General features: G+C 40.5%; 1 protein-coding gene across 4 annotated transcripts in view; it reads right to left on the reverse strand.

Annotated features, from left to right (window-relative positions):
- The window catches only part of gsap (gamma-secretase activating protein), a 28,775-nt gene extending 15,143 nt beyond the window's left edge, over positions 1-13,632 (reverse strand). For 2 of the 4 annotated variants that reach the window (XR_011105102.1, XM_068731378.1), the window contains exons 1-22: positions 13,321-13,632; positions 12,251-12,321; positions 11,252-11,308; positions 11,084-11,153; positions 10,712-10,759; positions 10,529-10,617; positions 10,071-10,140; positions 9,816-9,865; positions 9,334-9,459; positions 9,140-9,196; positions 8,981-9,027; positions 8,742-8,827; positions 7,963-8,040; positions 7,783-7,869; positions 7,451-7,543; positions 7,074-7,242; positions 6,555-6,645; positions 4,791-4,860; positions 2,559-2,638; positions 2,225-2,305; positions 1,625-1,747; positions 1,347-1,402 (exon numbers count right to left, since the gene is read on the reverse strand). Coding sequence is in view for 3 of the 4 variants with exons in the window: in XM_068731378.1 (XP_068587479.1) it covers positions 1,347-1,402; positions 1,625-1,747; positions 2,225-2,305; positions 2,559-2,638; positions 4,791-4,860; positions 6,555-6,645; positions 7,074-7,242; positions 7,451-7,543; positions 7,783-7,869; positions 7,963-8,040; positions 8,742-8,827; positions 8,981-9,027; positions 9,140-9,196; positions 9,334-9,459; positions 9,816-9,865; positions 10,071-10,140; positions 10,529-10,617; positions 10,712-10,759; positions 11,084-11,153; positions 11,252-11,308; positions 12,251-12,321; positions 13,321-13,408 (1,787 nt within the window). In the remaining variant the exon portion in view is untranslated. The remainder of the gene's footprint in view (positions 1-1,346; positions 1,403-1,624; positions 1,748-2,224; positions 2,306-2,558; positions 2,639-4,790; positions 4,861-6,554; positions 6,646-7,073; positions 7,243-7,450; positions 7,544-7,782; positions 7,870-7,962; positions 8,041-8,741; positions 8,828-8,980; positions 9,028-9,139; positions 9,197-9,333; positions 9,460-9,815; positions 9,866-10,070; positions 10,141-10,528; positions 10,618-10,711; positions 10,760-11,083; positions 11,154-11,251; positions 11,309-12,250; positions 12,322-13,320) is intronic. The other 2 variants (XM_068731380.1, XM_068731379.1) reach the window with 2 other exon arrangements.
- Between the last annotated feature and the right edge of the window lie 780 nt (positions 13,633-14,412).

Raw genomic sequence — 14,412 nt, forward strand, 5'->3', positions numbered from 1 at the left:
GGGGATACTTCACAGTCAAAGAGTAACCAGTGAACAGGGCTGACACAGGTCATTCCTGTGAATAATACGACAGAGCACTGGGTTAGTTTTAGGAGTTTGTGCAGAGAGTTACAATCAGAAGTGAAAGTTGTAAAAGTCTATTTCAAAGAGAGCAAAGCATCCGCAGTGGACGTAAGAGCCCACGTAATTAAGCTGGGACATTTACATTGTGAGCAGACAGAGTACAGACAATTTTGTTCTCTGTAGTCGGTGGTTTTACACTGACTCGGGTTATGGAAACTGAACTCCTGCTGCACATTTAAATTCACTCTGCCTTGGGAAAAGCACATCTATCAAGGCTGCCAAAGGGGCATTCAAATTAGGGAATTCATGTTATTTTGGGTCCAGACAGGATACATCAAATAATCTAATCATTTCTTTTTAATACTCTTTTACTTAAGAGTAAAGACCCAAAAGTGCTTTTAAACTTATTTCACATCTTTATTGTGCTATGTTTTCTTTTTCAACTGATTGATTATGCTTCCGAACATAACTGACCTGGGACACCACTTCATAATTCAAGCATAGTTAAAGGGTAATGCTGTTGATATTCAGTATTTTTGTTATTGCACAAAAAAAGCCCATGAAAAGCCCAAAACCAATAATGGATTGATTCTACTAACACGTAGTGTCTGTGTAGACATAGCTTGATGTTTCTTATTCCTCTGTGCCATATAGCTTTAACTATAAAAACAAACACCGTTGCATTGAGGAACATGTTCCTTCATCATGATGAACATGGCCACTGTAGTTTATTTTAAATAAATCTCACATACACCGCCCTGCTGCTATAAATAGTCTTTGGAGCACCAATTGTGTAATAATCCACAGCTGTAAAATGGTCCCCAACAAATCTCCTCCTGTATGAGTAAGATTAGCTAAAAACTACAGTGCCCATCTGTTTGAAATGAAACCCACTTTTAAAGATGTAAATCTTCAGTAGGAACCAGTGTGCTGAGTGCCACAGAGGCTGATGAAGTCCGAATGTATTAAGAAGCGGAGTAAAGCATTGGTGGTTTCAATCTTATCATGGGGTTAACTGACCATAATAAATGGATGGATACAGCTCAGTGTGTTTTTCTACCTCTCCTGGGAGAATCATTGCAATGTGCGACGATAGCTGAACTTGTGGAGCAGTTTTATAGCAACTGTTTGGTTTTTAAAGTGCACAAATTGAATACTTTTTCAAACCCAATTTTAAGAAAACAGTGAAGCAAACACCGTGCAGAGGGGGCGGTAATGCGTTCCTCTCTGCGTCTGGAGCGATGTGCTTTTCTTAACGAAGCTCCGGTGGATGGCAGACCTACTTCTTAGTGTTCTCCTCCATGTTATTCCTGTGGCTGGATGGTCTCCTCTCGGACTTCTGAAACAAGCAACACCATCATGGGAGGGCTGAAAACATGCTGTCGTTGTTTAGCAAAGGGCCACGGGTATGCAGAGAAAAACGCATGCACGTCCTCTGATCCGTCACAACAACAAGCATGTTGAAGCAATTACCGTCTATCAGTTTCAGTTTGTGTTCATTACTATGCATGAGAGGTTTTTATTGACGCACGCACACAAACACATGCAAACACACACTCACCAGTTTCTCCCAGTCAGCTTGTATGTGTGAGGTTCTGTATCTGGGGTTGGGAACAGCATCCAGATATTTTGTCCTCTCTGTGTTCCACTGCAGCTCTAACCAGAAACCCTGGAGACTTCTGGCCTGCAGACACACACACACACACACACACACACACACACACACACACACACACACACACACACACACACACACACACACACACACACACACACACACACACACACACACACACACACACACCAACAACAACACCACCACAGTGACACAACAAGGTCATTGCTGCAAAGCAATTGAGGAAAGATTGCGTGTGAATTGCACGCAAGTAGACACAGTATAATAAAATCACACTGTTTTACATATAAATGTCTTTTTGAACGTCTGAATGAAGTCGGCTACAGTCATTTCCCAACATTGCATCATACGTGCACCCAGCGTATGCGTAACATGCTATGTAACAAACACACAATTGTCTCCATTTAATCACCAACCTGCAGGGCAAGTTCTATTAACTGGTTCTGGAAACAGAGTAAACAGACTCTCAAAGCTTAATAATAATGTTAACATGTAATACATGTGTTTAAAAATTGATATTGTTACCTTGCCTTTGAACACAGGTTCAATATGCAGCTCAGTGGTGCACAACACACCAGGGACCTCCAACAGACACGCTAGTATCTCCTAGAACACACAAAGACAGACTTAAGCGTGTGTGTGTGTGTGTGTGTGTGTGTGTGTGTGTGTACTACTCAAGGCAAAAACAAAGAAATAGAACTGCAAGTGTGTCCTGATTTGGCATTCATATCCACATATATGGTTTATTTTTTATGTCTTTATGCATGCTGAATTGTGTTAGTGTGTGTGTGTGTGTGTGTGTGTGTGTGTGTGTGTGTGTGTGTGTGTGTGTGTGTGTGTGTGTGTGTGTGTGTGGTACCTTCTTGTCGAGTACAGAGGAGTAAGGCAGGACTTTGTCCAGGCTGAGGGACTTCTCATAGCTTATTCTGTACAAAGAGGCTGTTGGTGTGTGTGTGTGTGTGTGTGTGTGTGTGTGTGTGTGTGTGTGTGTGTGTGTGTTTGTGTTTGTGAGAGAGAGAGAGAGAGAGAGAGAGAGAGAGAGAGAGAGAGAGAGAGAGAGAGAGAGAGAGAGTACAGTCAGACTTTTATTTTATTTATCACAGTTATGCAGAATTCTTCTCCTAAACTTTATTTCAATAGTTATACACATACAGGTATGCATTAAATTTGATCTCTGCATTGAGTATTTAAGAGCAGTGGGCTGCTGTGAAGCAGTTCTATACTTAGCCAAAAGGCCAAGAAGCTTTGGATTATTGATAGCGAAAAGATTATCTTAGAATAACTACAAGGCAAACAAGGCCCTGTAACCAAGGTCCCGCTCAATAGCGGGTTTTATGAGAACTCCCACTGCATGCTATTAAATCTGAGATCGTGCAGGGAGCTTTGCGGGTGCCGTTCTCCTGTACCTTTCTATTCTGGTGGCATTGTGGTGTTCCTGCAGCGTTGTCTGTCTGGTACCCCTTTGAAGAGGCCCTCTGACCTTTTGTTTTCAAATATGCTTAATTTTGTAGTGAATCTAGTTCGACACACATGAGTAGGTTACATAATGCAGAATACTGTATACGTTTGAGGTTTTGAATTAACACCGGCAGGGATACCGTGCTACAGTTCAGAGAACGTGTGTGCGTTTTTCTACCATTTTGATGAACCAGGCATCTTTGACAAACACACAGAGCCAAGTTTAAAAAAAGATATCTTTGTGTGTGCGTCTCTCTCTTTGTGAGTGACAGTAACAGAGACACCACAGTTATTGTGGTGGACTTATGGCTGCGAAACCACTCTCCTAATTTTAGCGCAGGGGATAAGCCGCCGAATCTGCTGATGTTGTTCACACTGTAGCCAAATTGTTGACAGTGAGGATGGTAGCTTTGTTTACAGAGTAAAGTCTTGTTTATTGACGAATTCAGATCTGTGGTGGGAGCTCTCCTTTGTGCTCAAGTGATATTGATGTTGTTGTCGTTCGGTGGATTATCGTACGGATTACTGCCTTGCGTGACCTTTTGTTTCTAAACTCCATCGAAAAGCCAGTAACACCGAGCTGAATGTGGTGATCCAGCGTTGGGGCTGCAGTCGCTATCATATACTATTACAGCGATTTCACTCACTGTTGAGAAGCTATGTATTTTGAACACATTTGATATAAATGAACAAGATAAGATAATATTGGGTAAACCAAGAGATAAAAGAACAAAGGAGCAAAAATCATAAAGTGACACTAGAAATGACATGCTAGAATATGCTGCTTTAACTGGTACAGTATTCTAAACTCACTGCAAGGCCCTTAACTCTGCCACATATGTTCTAAGATATTATAGGAATATCATAATAATATTATACTAAAATGATGAACTGTGGACTTGTAGCCTGACTTTTTTAGGATTCAGTAGGCATACTTCTGTCTATTTCTATATTGTTAAAACTGATTATATTATTCAGGGACTGGGGAAGAGGGCCCACATACAAGGCTCTGCCCTCCTTTGCATCAGTTGGCCTGTTTCGGGTCCCACCACAATCACTATGATATATTAGTGAGCACAGGTTACTCATCTTATATTTATGAGGTCAACTTAATAGTCTTCGTATGCTGTGCAGCAACACCTGTATTAATATGAACTCTGTATCTTAAAGCAAGTCAAAGTAGCTCCAGCAATACTATGCAAATGTATCACATGATCACATTCAATGTATGTAACATTGAATGTGATCATCTACTCTCTCGGTGATGAGTGAGTCCGTAACTACAAAATTAATAGGGTGTACTGTTCCATTTCTTTTCCCAGACAGGCATTGTGGGACATTCAAATGTGTTGCTGTGCGTCTACTTGGACTTAGCCATATTTTTTTCCATACTGTTCTGTGCAATCTACAAGTCTCTCTCTAATTCAGAATCCAACCAGCGTTGGACGCCGGGCAAAAGTCTGAGAGAAGAGAGGCAAACGGAGTCAATGAAAGAAGTCAGTTTTGTGTAGACAGGATGTAAGCAGTCTAGTAACCACAGCTAGAAGGAGACATAAAAAGGCAAGAGAGCAGCTCCAAAAGGAAGAAGGAAAATTCGGGAGACTTGCGTCCCCACGCTTCAGCTGCCACTGACCTAGAATGAACTCCTGGATCTGATCAAAGGATGCGAAGGCGTTCATGTTGTCACACAGCCATTCGATGATCTAGAGGCAGAATAGAAACACATAGGAGACAGGTGTCAATGTGTTGGGAGCGCAACATGACAGCTGTACAACATGGTCATCTTAGTTTATTTTCTATCCTTTAAAGGGGACATATCATGCTCATTTTAAGGTTCATACTTGTATTTTGGGTTTCAGCTAGAACACGTTTACATGCTTTAATGTTTGAAAAACGCAATATTTTTCTCATACTGTTTGTCGGAACATACTTAGTAGTCAGCTTCTGTCTGCAACGCTCTGTTTTAGCGCCTGTCTCTTTAAGCTCCCCTCCTGAAAAAGCCCAGTGTGCTCTGATTAGCTTGCGATACACTTTCGGTACTTTCTTGTTGAAATGTTAGATGAGATGATACCACTCTTGTTGATATGTGAAGCAGCAAGCAGCCAATTAGCTTAGCTTAGCATAAAGACTGGAAGCTTGGGGAGACAGTGAGTCTTGCTCTGTCCAGAGCAGGTTAAAAAGATCCACCTCCCAGCACCTATAAAGCTCATTTAATGGGACGTCATATCTCAATATGAGTGGTATTGATATGCATTTTCCAGTATATGAAAACATGAAAATGGAGCACCTTGCTGGCCCAGTGGTTACAGCGCATGCCATATAACCGCATGTCACTCCCCTCTCTCTCTCTTCTCCATTTCTACACTTTCATCTGTCAAATAAAGGCGAAAATGTCCAAAAATAATAGAAAAAGAAAACATGAAAAATGAATGATGTCCTCAAAGAATCCCTGAAAATCTCACAGCCACAGTGCATCAGAGTGAAAACTCATTTTATGTCACCCATTTCTCTGCTGTTTGAAAAAAATATCTTGCTTCTAAAGTCAGTGTGAGTCCAGAAAAAAAGCAATACTGTATAACAATTGGGTGAAGAGGAAGAAAAAGAAGCAACGGTAGGAGTAGAAGAACTGAATTTGCACAGCATCTCTTAAAGTTATGAACAAACAAAAAGTATTAACAAGCAATCACCTATATTAAAGCCACTACTTGTTGTGCTGCTGGCCCCATTAACAGAGTCCGCCAAGAATACAAAAGGTATGTGTGGTGTCCAATTCCTCAGTGCTAGCCACACTAATGAAGCTGGTGACTCATTTAACCTCGAAAGAAAGAATTTATTACGATCTATCAGAGCAGCTGGAACATCTTAATTTAGGTGTACTAATAAATTCTGAGTCATGGTCAGCACCCAAACACAATGTCTGCCTCTTTCTGTCTCTGTTGGACTGTTTGATCTCTGTCCACTTCTCTCCGCTCATGTTTTATTACAGCATTCTGTCTTCCCTCCATCTGCTCACCTTCAACTCAAGATTGACACCCACTGAATTCACACAGAAGCGCACAAAAGCTGCCATCTCCACCTTTATCTGTTTACTTAGCTGTTCATTTTCCTGGAGGGAAAGCCCCTTACAGTGACATAACCATGTAGGTTTTATTAAAGTTGAGATGACTCTCTATCAGGTTTCTATTTTCTGCCTTTTTTTATCCTTCTCTCGCATCTGCATTTAGTCTTTCACTTTAACAAGTGGATATTATTGAGCTTGTGACCAATTAAACATTGATATAAACTGAAGTTTTTAATGACGTTACGTTCATGTTAAGTTTATCTGATGCTAACTTTGACACAGAAACTCAGTAAATTTGCTTTAAACGTCAGTACATTTGTCCTGCCTTCATTGTACCTTCAGCTCCAGGTTTGGGTCATTTCCCATGTAAACCAGCAGGCAGTGGAGGGCGGCCAGGCGCTGAGGGTCAGCCTTACTGCTGGGACACCTTGGACGGAGGTGACATACGGCAAATTTACTTTCATACAACATAAGGGAATACCAACACAGAGACACGAAGGCCGGAGCACAGGCAGACGGCCAACAGTCAGGTGCCGCACTGTGATGTATGTGCTGTTTAAAAGTGGAGTGAATAAATGAATGAATAGGACAGAAACATTGTCAATGCAAGAAAAAAAAAACTCAAGCAAGGAGTCACTGATGCATTGTTGTTGAGCAGGATGGATTGAATCCAATCTGCTGGCCACGATTCAAGCTCAAGCTGTTCTATTCCAGAAAGACTCTGCAGACGTGTGTTCACAAAAATAACCCTCTTCTCTTTATAGACATACAGAGAAGAGGCCTCTATGTATATAAATGACAACCCCAATATACATAAATCCTTAATTTCCACAAAATGTTTTGAATCATGATCACCTAGAGGGAGTGTCTGACCGCAGTATCTGCAGCAGGAAGGCAGGGCTTAGCTCAGCAGTGTAGATCCTCCCGCTGGCCAGGTCCAGCAGACTACCACTGGCCTCTTCCTCTGCATGCAACACCGTGATGTTAGCTGACTGACCCTGCAGGCCCAAGTCCACGTCAAGACCTTGAGGTTGTTGAGAGGGACAGACGAGAGGATAAGACTATTTCTATGATCAAATAGCAATTACAGTTCTGTGTTTGTACAGGTTCTATGTTTTTAAAAAGAAAAAAAAAACATTTCAGGACAAAATAGAAGCATGTACTGCAGCTGAGTCAGGAGGTAAACAAACTGCTCCACAGCCATCACTCAGCTCAGACAGGATTTGTTTTACCTGAGAGGAAAAGGGAGTGACAGAGCATCTCCTGCTGCCTGGTGTTGATACAATGGAGGAAATAGCCCTGCAGATACACCAAGATGTGGTAACCTACATACAGAAATAACACAGAATCACTACTATTTTGTATCGGTATGCAGTATGCACAACAGACCTTTATTAGCTCGCATGAGGATACATGCGCTCATTTGTATTTGTTTGGTTTGAATGCAAAAGGGTAAGGAATGCATGTTTGGCAGTCAACCTTACATGGTCACACACTTGAGTTGAATTTACAACGATTCTGAGGTGTGTGTATGACTGTTTGACATCTCTGTGTGTGCAATGACCTATCGGGATGAAGAGCGGATGGAGCTGTGGGGCTTTCTGTGGCGACTGGTTGCCGCCCAGAGATACTCTGAATGTCTTGCTGCAGTCTGCAGGAAGTGAGAAAAATGCAATGAATGCAATAAAAAAAAAAATAGGTCTTATACATTCTTTGCCAGGAAAGCATTAGATAGCATACACACCTTTGTGGACTAATACCACAGTGTAGATCAGTTCCTGTTTGTCTTTAAGAGCTTGGCTGTAGCACACACACATGCTTCCTGAAATCAAACCACAGGGACAGAGTAGTTATGGATCACACGGTACGTGACATTAATAATGGATCATGCACATCCGTGGCAACATTCATGGTGATCAATGAGAAATTCAATCAGTTGTGCTACATTTGGATGGAAAAATATTTCACATATTAATACCTAATATTTGTATAGATTTGTTAAGGCATAGCAATCAGTAAGAGGAGAGGAATAGGGATGAGGGATTGATTGATTGAATCAACAATTTGATCAATAAATTACATTCTAAAAATGACTTTTAATCTGATATTATAATGCAATTATTTAACAAAACACAATACATGACTTGTGCGGACAAAGATTAACCTGATAGTCATTGGTCAGCACCTCATTTTGGAATAAAACTCTTCCAACAATCGTTTCATCATCGTATCATCGCTGAGATTGTGAATTATGTGCTGCAGATTGTAACATAGCTTCTGAGATGTGAAGGGGACTTACTTTCTTGTTTTCACAAAGAGGAAATGTAAAACACACACACACAAGCATACAGCATTAGTCATGTAGCTGGAACTTCGGTTTATGTACATCTGTTGAGTGTGAGGAAATATATATGTGTGAGAACACATAATTCATGCAAGGATGTATGTGTGTGTGTGTGTGTGTGTGTGTGTGTGTGTGTGTGTGTGTGTGTGTGTGTGTGTGTGTGTGTGTGGATGTGTTACCTAATCTGTTTGTGAACACTTTCATCCTAACAAGCTCCTGCTCTGGTCTCTCCACGTGATAATGGTCAAAACCCAAATTTACAAACCTGTTGGACACAGACACAGACACACACACACACACACACACACACACACACACAGTAACTAAATCAGAATATTTGGGGTCTTTCAAACTCATAAATTAGGAAAACAGAAAAGATATTTCTATATTTATACTGTACTTGTAGTTGTTGCCTTACTTGACTGTGCAGAAGAAATTAACAGGCAACTCTAATGGGAGTTCCAACTATGGGAGAGTAATATAAAGCAAGACAATTGTATGTTATAATGGTAATATGGTTAAAGCATGTGCAGAAGACAAGTAATTCATACAATCAAAAGACATAGAAATGACTTACCACAGTTTCACAGTTATGGTTGGGGTAAAACTGAACACATCGCATCAGGAACTTGTCCTGTGAAACACACATGATACAGCTCTTGTGTTATTCAGTGTACCTAAAGTCTAAAGTAAATTAGTTGTATGCGATATATAACAGTCTTTTTATGGTTGAATTCAATGCATTGTCCTCACAAGTACAGTTGTACATGCCTGTGTGTGAGTCAAATCATGGGTGACATAGTAGACTCTTTGTGTGTGTTCGTCCCACTGGGCCCAGCAGAAGTCCTCCACTATTCTCTCTGTCGTTCTGGTCAAACGCTCGGGATTCGCCATCACCTGGTTCACACAAACGCATTGATATTCAGCTTTGTAGACTCGCTGCATTCTTAATGCAAAGCTCCCCAGGAGGGCACGACACACAGTGTAGTTTATAGTCCGGGAATTAGGTCAAAACCATGTATACTCTTTGCACTGGCTTATGTAAATACATTCCAACCTTTTTTCTGATCAATTATGAGATATGTGCAGAATTTAGACCTCTAGAAACCTGCACAAAGCCCACTAAAACCCTCAATGCAATTTATAGTTAAACTGTGGGAACTATCCACAGACATTTCCTTCAATAAAAGAAAAAAGAAATAGCTGGCTGCTGGCTGAAGTGAGCAATGTGGTGAATGTAGAGTCCAACGTACCACTCTATACCCCTCCTGTTTTGTCAGCAGAACGTGATAGAGATCCACATCTGAAAAGCACAGAAGGATATGCATAAACACAGCTATATCCAATGTCGTGTTTTCACCGGGGAATGCTGATTTTTGTTTTTTTTTCCCTACAAATGCAAAAAGCCAGATTATGTATACATCTCTGAATTTGATGATCTGTTTCGTTACAGATTAAGGAAACATAGCCCAATACTGGCAGACAAGCATAAGGGCACGCAGACTCACATCCGTCCTCAGTCAGCAGCAGCAGGTGGCTCTCCAGCACTGATCTCCTGTCAGTCTCTGAATTGAGGAACTAGGGACAGCCACAGAAAGCATGAGTCAGCATCTGGCGGTTCACAGTTACCAGAACCATTTGCTGATTTTCATATTTTAATGCAGCCCTTAAACATTCTCGGCATATAATTACATTTGTGGTTTGGCAATATGACGAGCAACCAACAGTAAGGACTAAAGTTGATCAATATACATAAATAATATTTATTTTTAAAAAAAGACATAGCTGAGGAAAAGAGAAAGAGAAAATGTGATAAAGTGAGCAAGAGAGAGAATGGAAACTACAGGTCAGAGCATTTTCAGCAAGCTTGCAAAATAAACACTCATACACTGTTAGCGCAAATGCACCAAAACTGCAACATCAGCTCGTGGCTGCCATAAAAAAAACACACACACACAAACTCTACCTGCACTTTGACCCTGCAGTCTACTGCCTTCAGAACTTTAGTGTTGTTGATGGGATGGATTTCAACCAGAAGAGTTAGACACTTGGATACTAAGGCAAAAAGATTGTGAGTCGAAAGGTTTAAAGGCAACATGAGTGCTTGATGTCATGGTCTGTGACTGAAACGGAGAGAAAGAGGTGTTACTTGGTTTGAAGCGCTCCTCTCCTCTGGTGTTTTGTGCCAAGCTGACAGCTGAGAGGAGAAAAAAAAAAAAAGCACAGGCAAGGTGTCTTGTGATTTAATTTAAATATATTTCCCAGAGACTACACTAAATCAGCACTTCTTTAAGAATGATTTGGCTCCATTACAGTCAATAATGTGCGCCAAACTGTGTCCCTCGCCTCATTGTTTTGGGTCCCCACTTTGCATAATCGTAATGTTATAAGGATACTGAACTGCTCTAAAGAAAGTGATAATTAGACCAGAATTCGGTCGCTCACTTAATTCCCTAATTTGGGGTCAAGAAGACAGATGTATTTGCTGGTAATTCATTAACTGTGCACTACAGAGGCTCACCTAACAGCGTCTCCTCACTGTTCAGGGAACAGCTGCTGACACACACCTGCTTGTCAAATGTGTACAGGAGCTGTTGGGAGAGAATACACAGCCACATGGGAACAGGCATGCACAAAAGCAAAATCTGCAGCACTAAAGTGAAGGCGATGTGAGACACACACACTGTACCTTGTTCTGTTTGGTGTTGGAGTCATATTTCCCAATCCTGGTGGTCCCTGTTGCTCCCTATCAGAGGAGAGTAGTTAGGTCATTAAATCAATCAAACTCGGAGATGGATAATCCTAATCTGTCCTGACCCGGGGTCAACCTACTTTCCCTCTGGTGTCTTCCACCACGTTGATGTGTGTGGAACATCATGCTTGACCTCTTCATTACCTTAGCAAACCTTGCTAATTATCCTAAATAGTCCTGCTTCACTTCAATCCAGCGATTCACTACTTTTTGAAGGTTCAGAAGATTTAAAAGAAAAGGAAGGAATCTATTCTGAAACCCAAGGCACAACCGTGCATGAATAAAGTTGTGAACCTTGCACACAAAAAAAAATTATTTTCCTCTTTGCAGGCTGTCTTTAACCCACTAAACCCACAGAGTTTTTGGTGAGTCTGTCATTAAAAATGGATGTTGTGCAGAGAAAAACGGTTCAGAACACAGAACTATATTTTAAATTCCAGCAAGGATCCCAAGGTTCGCAAAAAAAGTCAAGCGGAATTACAGAAAAATCTGCATAAAAGAATAGAGTTGGTTTTTTTTTCCATTTGGTGGTGTCCATTTGATGATCAATGGTGGAGAAAATGGCATTTGGGATTTTAATATTTCACTCGCTATGACTTCAATAAAGGACCAGGAAAGCAGATACAGACTAGTCGGGCAAACATTATGCATATAATGTTATACTTAACGTCCACTGAGCTACTCAGATGTTACATGGCACCAAGACAAACAAACAAATAAACAGTATATTTGCATGAAATATTGTATAATAATCCATGGCTTAAGTGCAACAAAAGAAAAGACAATGTGATAGTAAAAAGTGAGACCAATGCAGGTTGTCACACAACTAAACTGGAAAGCGCAGTAGATTAATAAGGATTCAAATAGTTACTCTCACTTAACGAATACATTCAATACAGGAAATACTTATATGCAGTGCCAACACTTTGGACTTACCTTCCATGAGTAAAGGATGCCCCCATCTCTCTCAATGTTTAGGATACAAGTGTCCACTGCTGCAGAGTATTCTGCAGACAAAGCATCATTATTATGAATGTATACATCTCATCATGTCGTAGCGTGCCCTGACAAGTTTTTAGGATCCCTGAACATACTAAGTGTTATGCTAAATGATTATTTGGTGTGTTTCCACAGTATAATAACGTATTATTGCACACATAAAGTGCCCAAATGTGTAGAGAATAACAAAGCAGGAATCTGTATATGTGCCCTTTAATGTTATGATAATGTGATGCTGCATAACCACCACTGTCACATGCATCACTTTCAATACATTTGTTATGGTGTGTCTGTGTATTCAGTAGGAAGTTTGCGGTAAAAGTGTCATACATGTAGAGCTATTATTTCTTGTTACAGTAAACGTTTGATTGCTTAGTAAAAGGGTAGTATTATTTATGTTAACCAGTAACTGGTACTGAGACTGTACACACTGGAAATTAAATAATATTTATTCCATTAAATTCATATGAAACTTTCTCCAATTGAATATAGGGTGGTAGGTGCTGGGATCATGCAACTTCAGATATTTCAGGATATTCATGGAATACATTATATTTTTTACAACTTTTTTCTGTGGTTAATCTTTCAACTTGGAACTTTTCTCCATCATGACGAAATATCTACTTAATTGACTTGCTTTCTTTAAAAAAGTATTTAGAAGGGAAATATGAAAAGTAAATAGCGCCATCTACTGGTACATACGTAATAACATTTAACTACCTAGTGATTCGGATTTTTTTTCTTACTTTTAAAGCTTTAACAATAGGACAGTAGCTAGAGTTTCACCGATATATTTACATTGAATGGCATGTGATGCACAATTGACACACATTTATAACACAGTCAGATTCACTCTAGACTCTGTAATAACAGTGACAGGTTGAACTTAAACCAGACACTTCTTGTTAGCATTGTTAGCTACCTATAGGTCAAAGCGATACAATTATCACAATATTTATAAAACAGTTTGACACCGCTAGCTGGCCGTGGACACCTGAACGCCTCACCTTTCACCCTGCACACCGACGCCTCCTTCCTGAAGATGTCAGACACCACATCTCTCTGCAGCTCAAATGTTGGCTTAAATTTCAGCATGTTTACACCTTCTGTCTGCTCCTTTTGCTTTCAGCTCAAAAAAGCTTTTAAAAACACTCCGGGGTGAGTTCGTTTTTCCTTGAGAAGAGGCGGTGACACCTGGCAGCTATCACGGTGTCTATTCAGGACTTGGCATCATGTGACCGAAACTACATGTTTAACTTTGGGCACTTGTACAACTGAACGCACTGCAGTACATACGCATATATTCACTTCTTCCGCTTGTTTTTCTTTTCTTTTTATTGACATGCGGAAATGTCACATTGTCCCGCAGTTAGCTCCTCCCTTCTCAGGGAACAGACGGTCCGGGAGAGTCGCCGCCGCAGGCCGAGGAAAGGGCCGGTCCAGCGGAATGGAATCTGTCACCGTCCCGCTAAACGGGTGCGGGACTCAGCCAGGCACTTCACGTTGTGTGTCACAGTGGTTGGCATCAGCCAGACGGTTGAATAGCTGTTGCTATATGTAATTCACTGGAAGCCTGGCAGTTTGAGCTTTACAATAAAAGTTTGGGAAGTGTGTGGTAAGTTTTATGGTTTTAGAAAAGCTCGTTAGCGCCCAAAATTGAGATTTTATGCATTTATATGTAGACTAGTTCTTAAAAAAAGCCAATTTCAGTGTATTTGTACCTCCATAATATGATATAGATATGAGACATAAAGAAGATACCTCAAGGGAGGTTTATAATGTAATTTCTTGTATTGTACAGCATCTCATGACCAACACTGCCCCCTTCTGCTGAGTTGAAATAGTGCACATAAGAAAGGCCCATGTCCGTGCTACTTGGCTGCTTTTACGTTCTTCAGTTTTCCCACACAATCCCATCTGGTGGCACACAATTTAAAAGTTGTAATAAATAACTGTTATAATTGCATATGTTGCACTTGTCACTATTACATTTTTAAATAATAGAATTATATTATTGTGTTAGTTCAATTTACATAGAGATTCAATAATCCCCTAAAACACCCACAACTGCTGCATTATTTCCAGTAAGTACATAGATG

This window comes from Cebidichthys violaceus, unplaced genomic scaffold, assembly GCF_023349555.1.
Source record: "Cebidichthys violaceus isolate CVI_PGR_0920_01 unplaced genomic scaffold, fCebVio1.0.p SCAF_51, whole genome shotgun sequence".
NCBI classification, from domain to species: Eukaryota; Metazoa; Chordata; class Actinopteri; order Perciformes; family Stichaeidae; genus Cebidichthys; species Cebidichthys violaceus.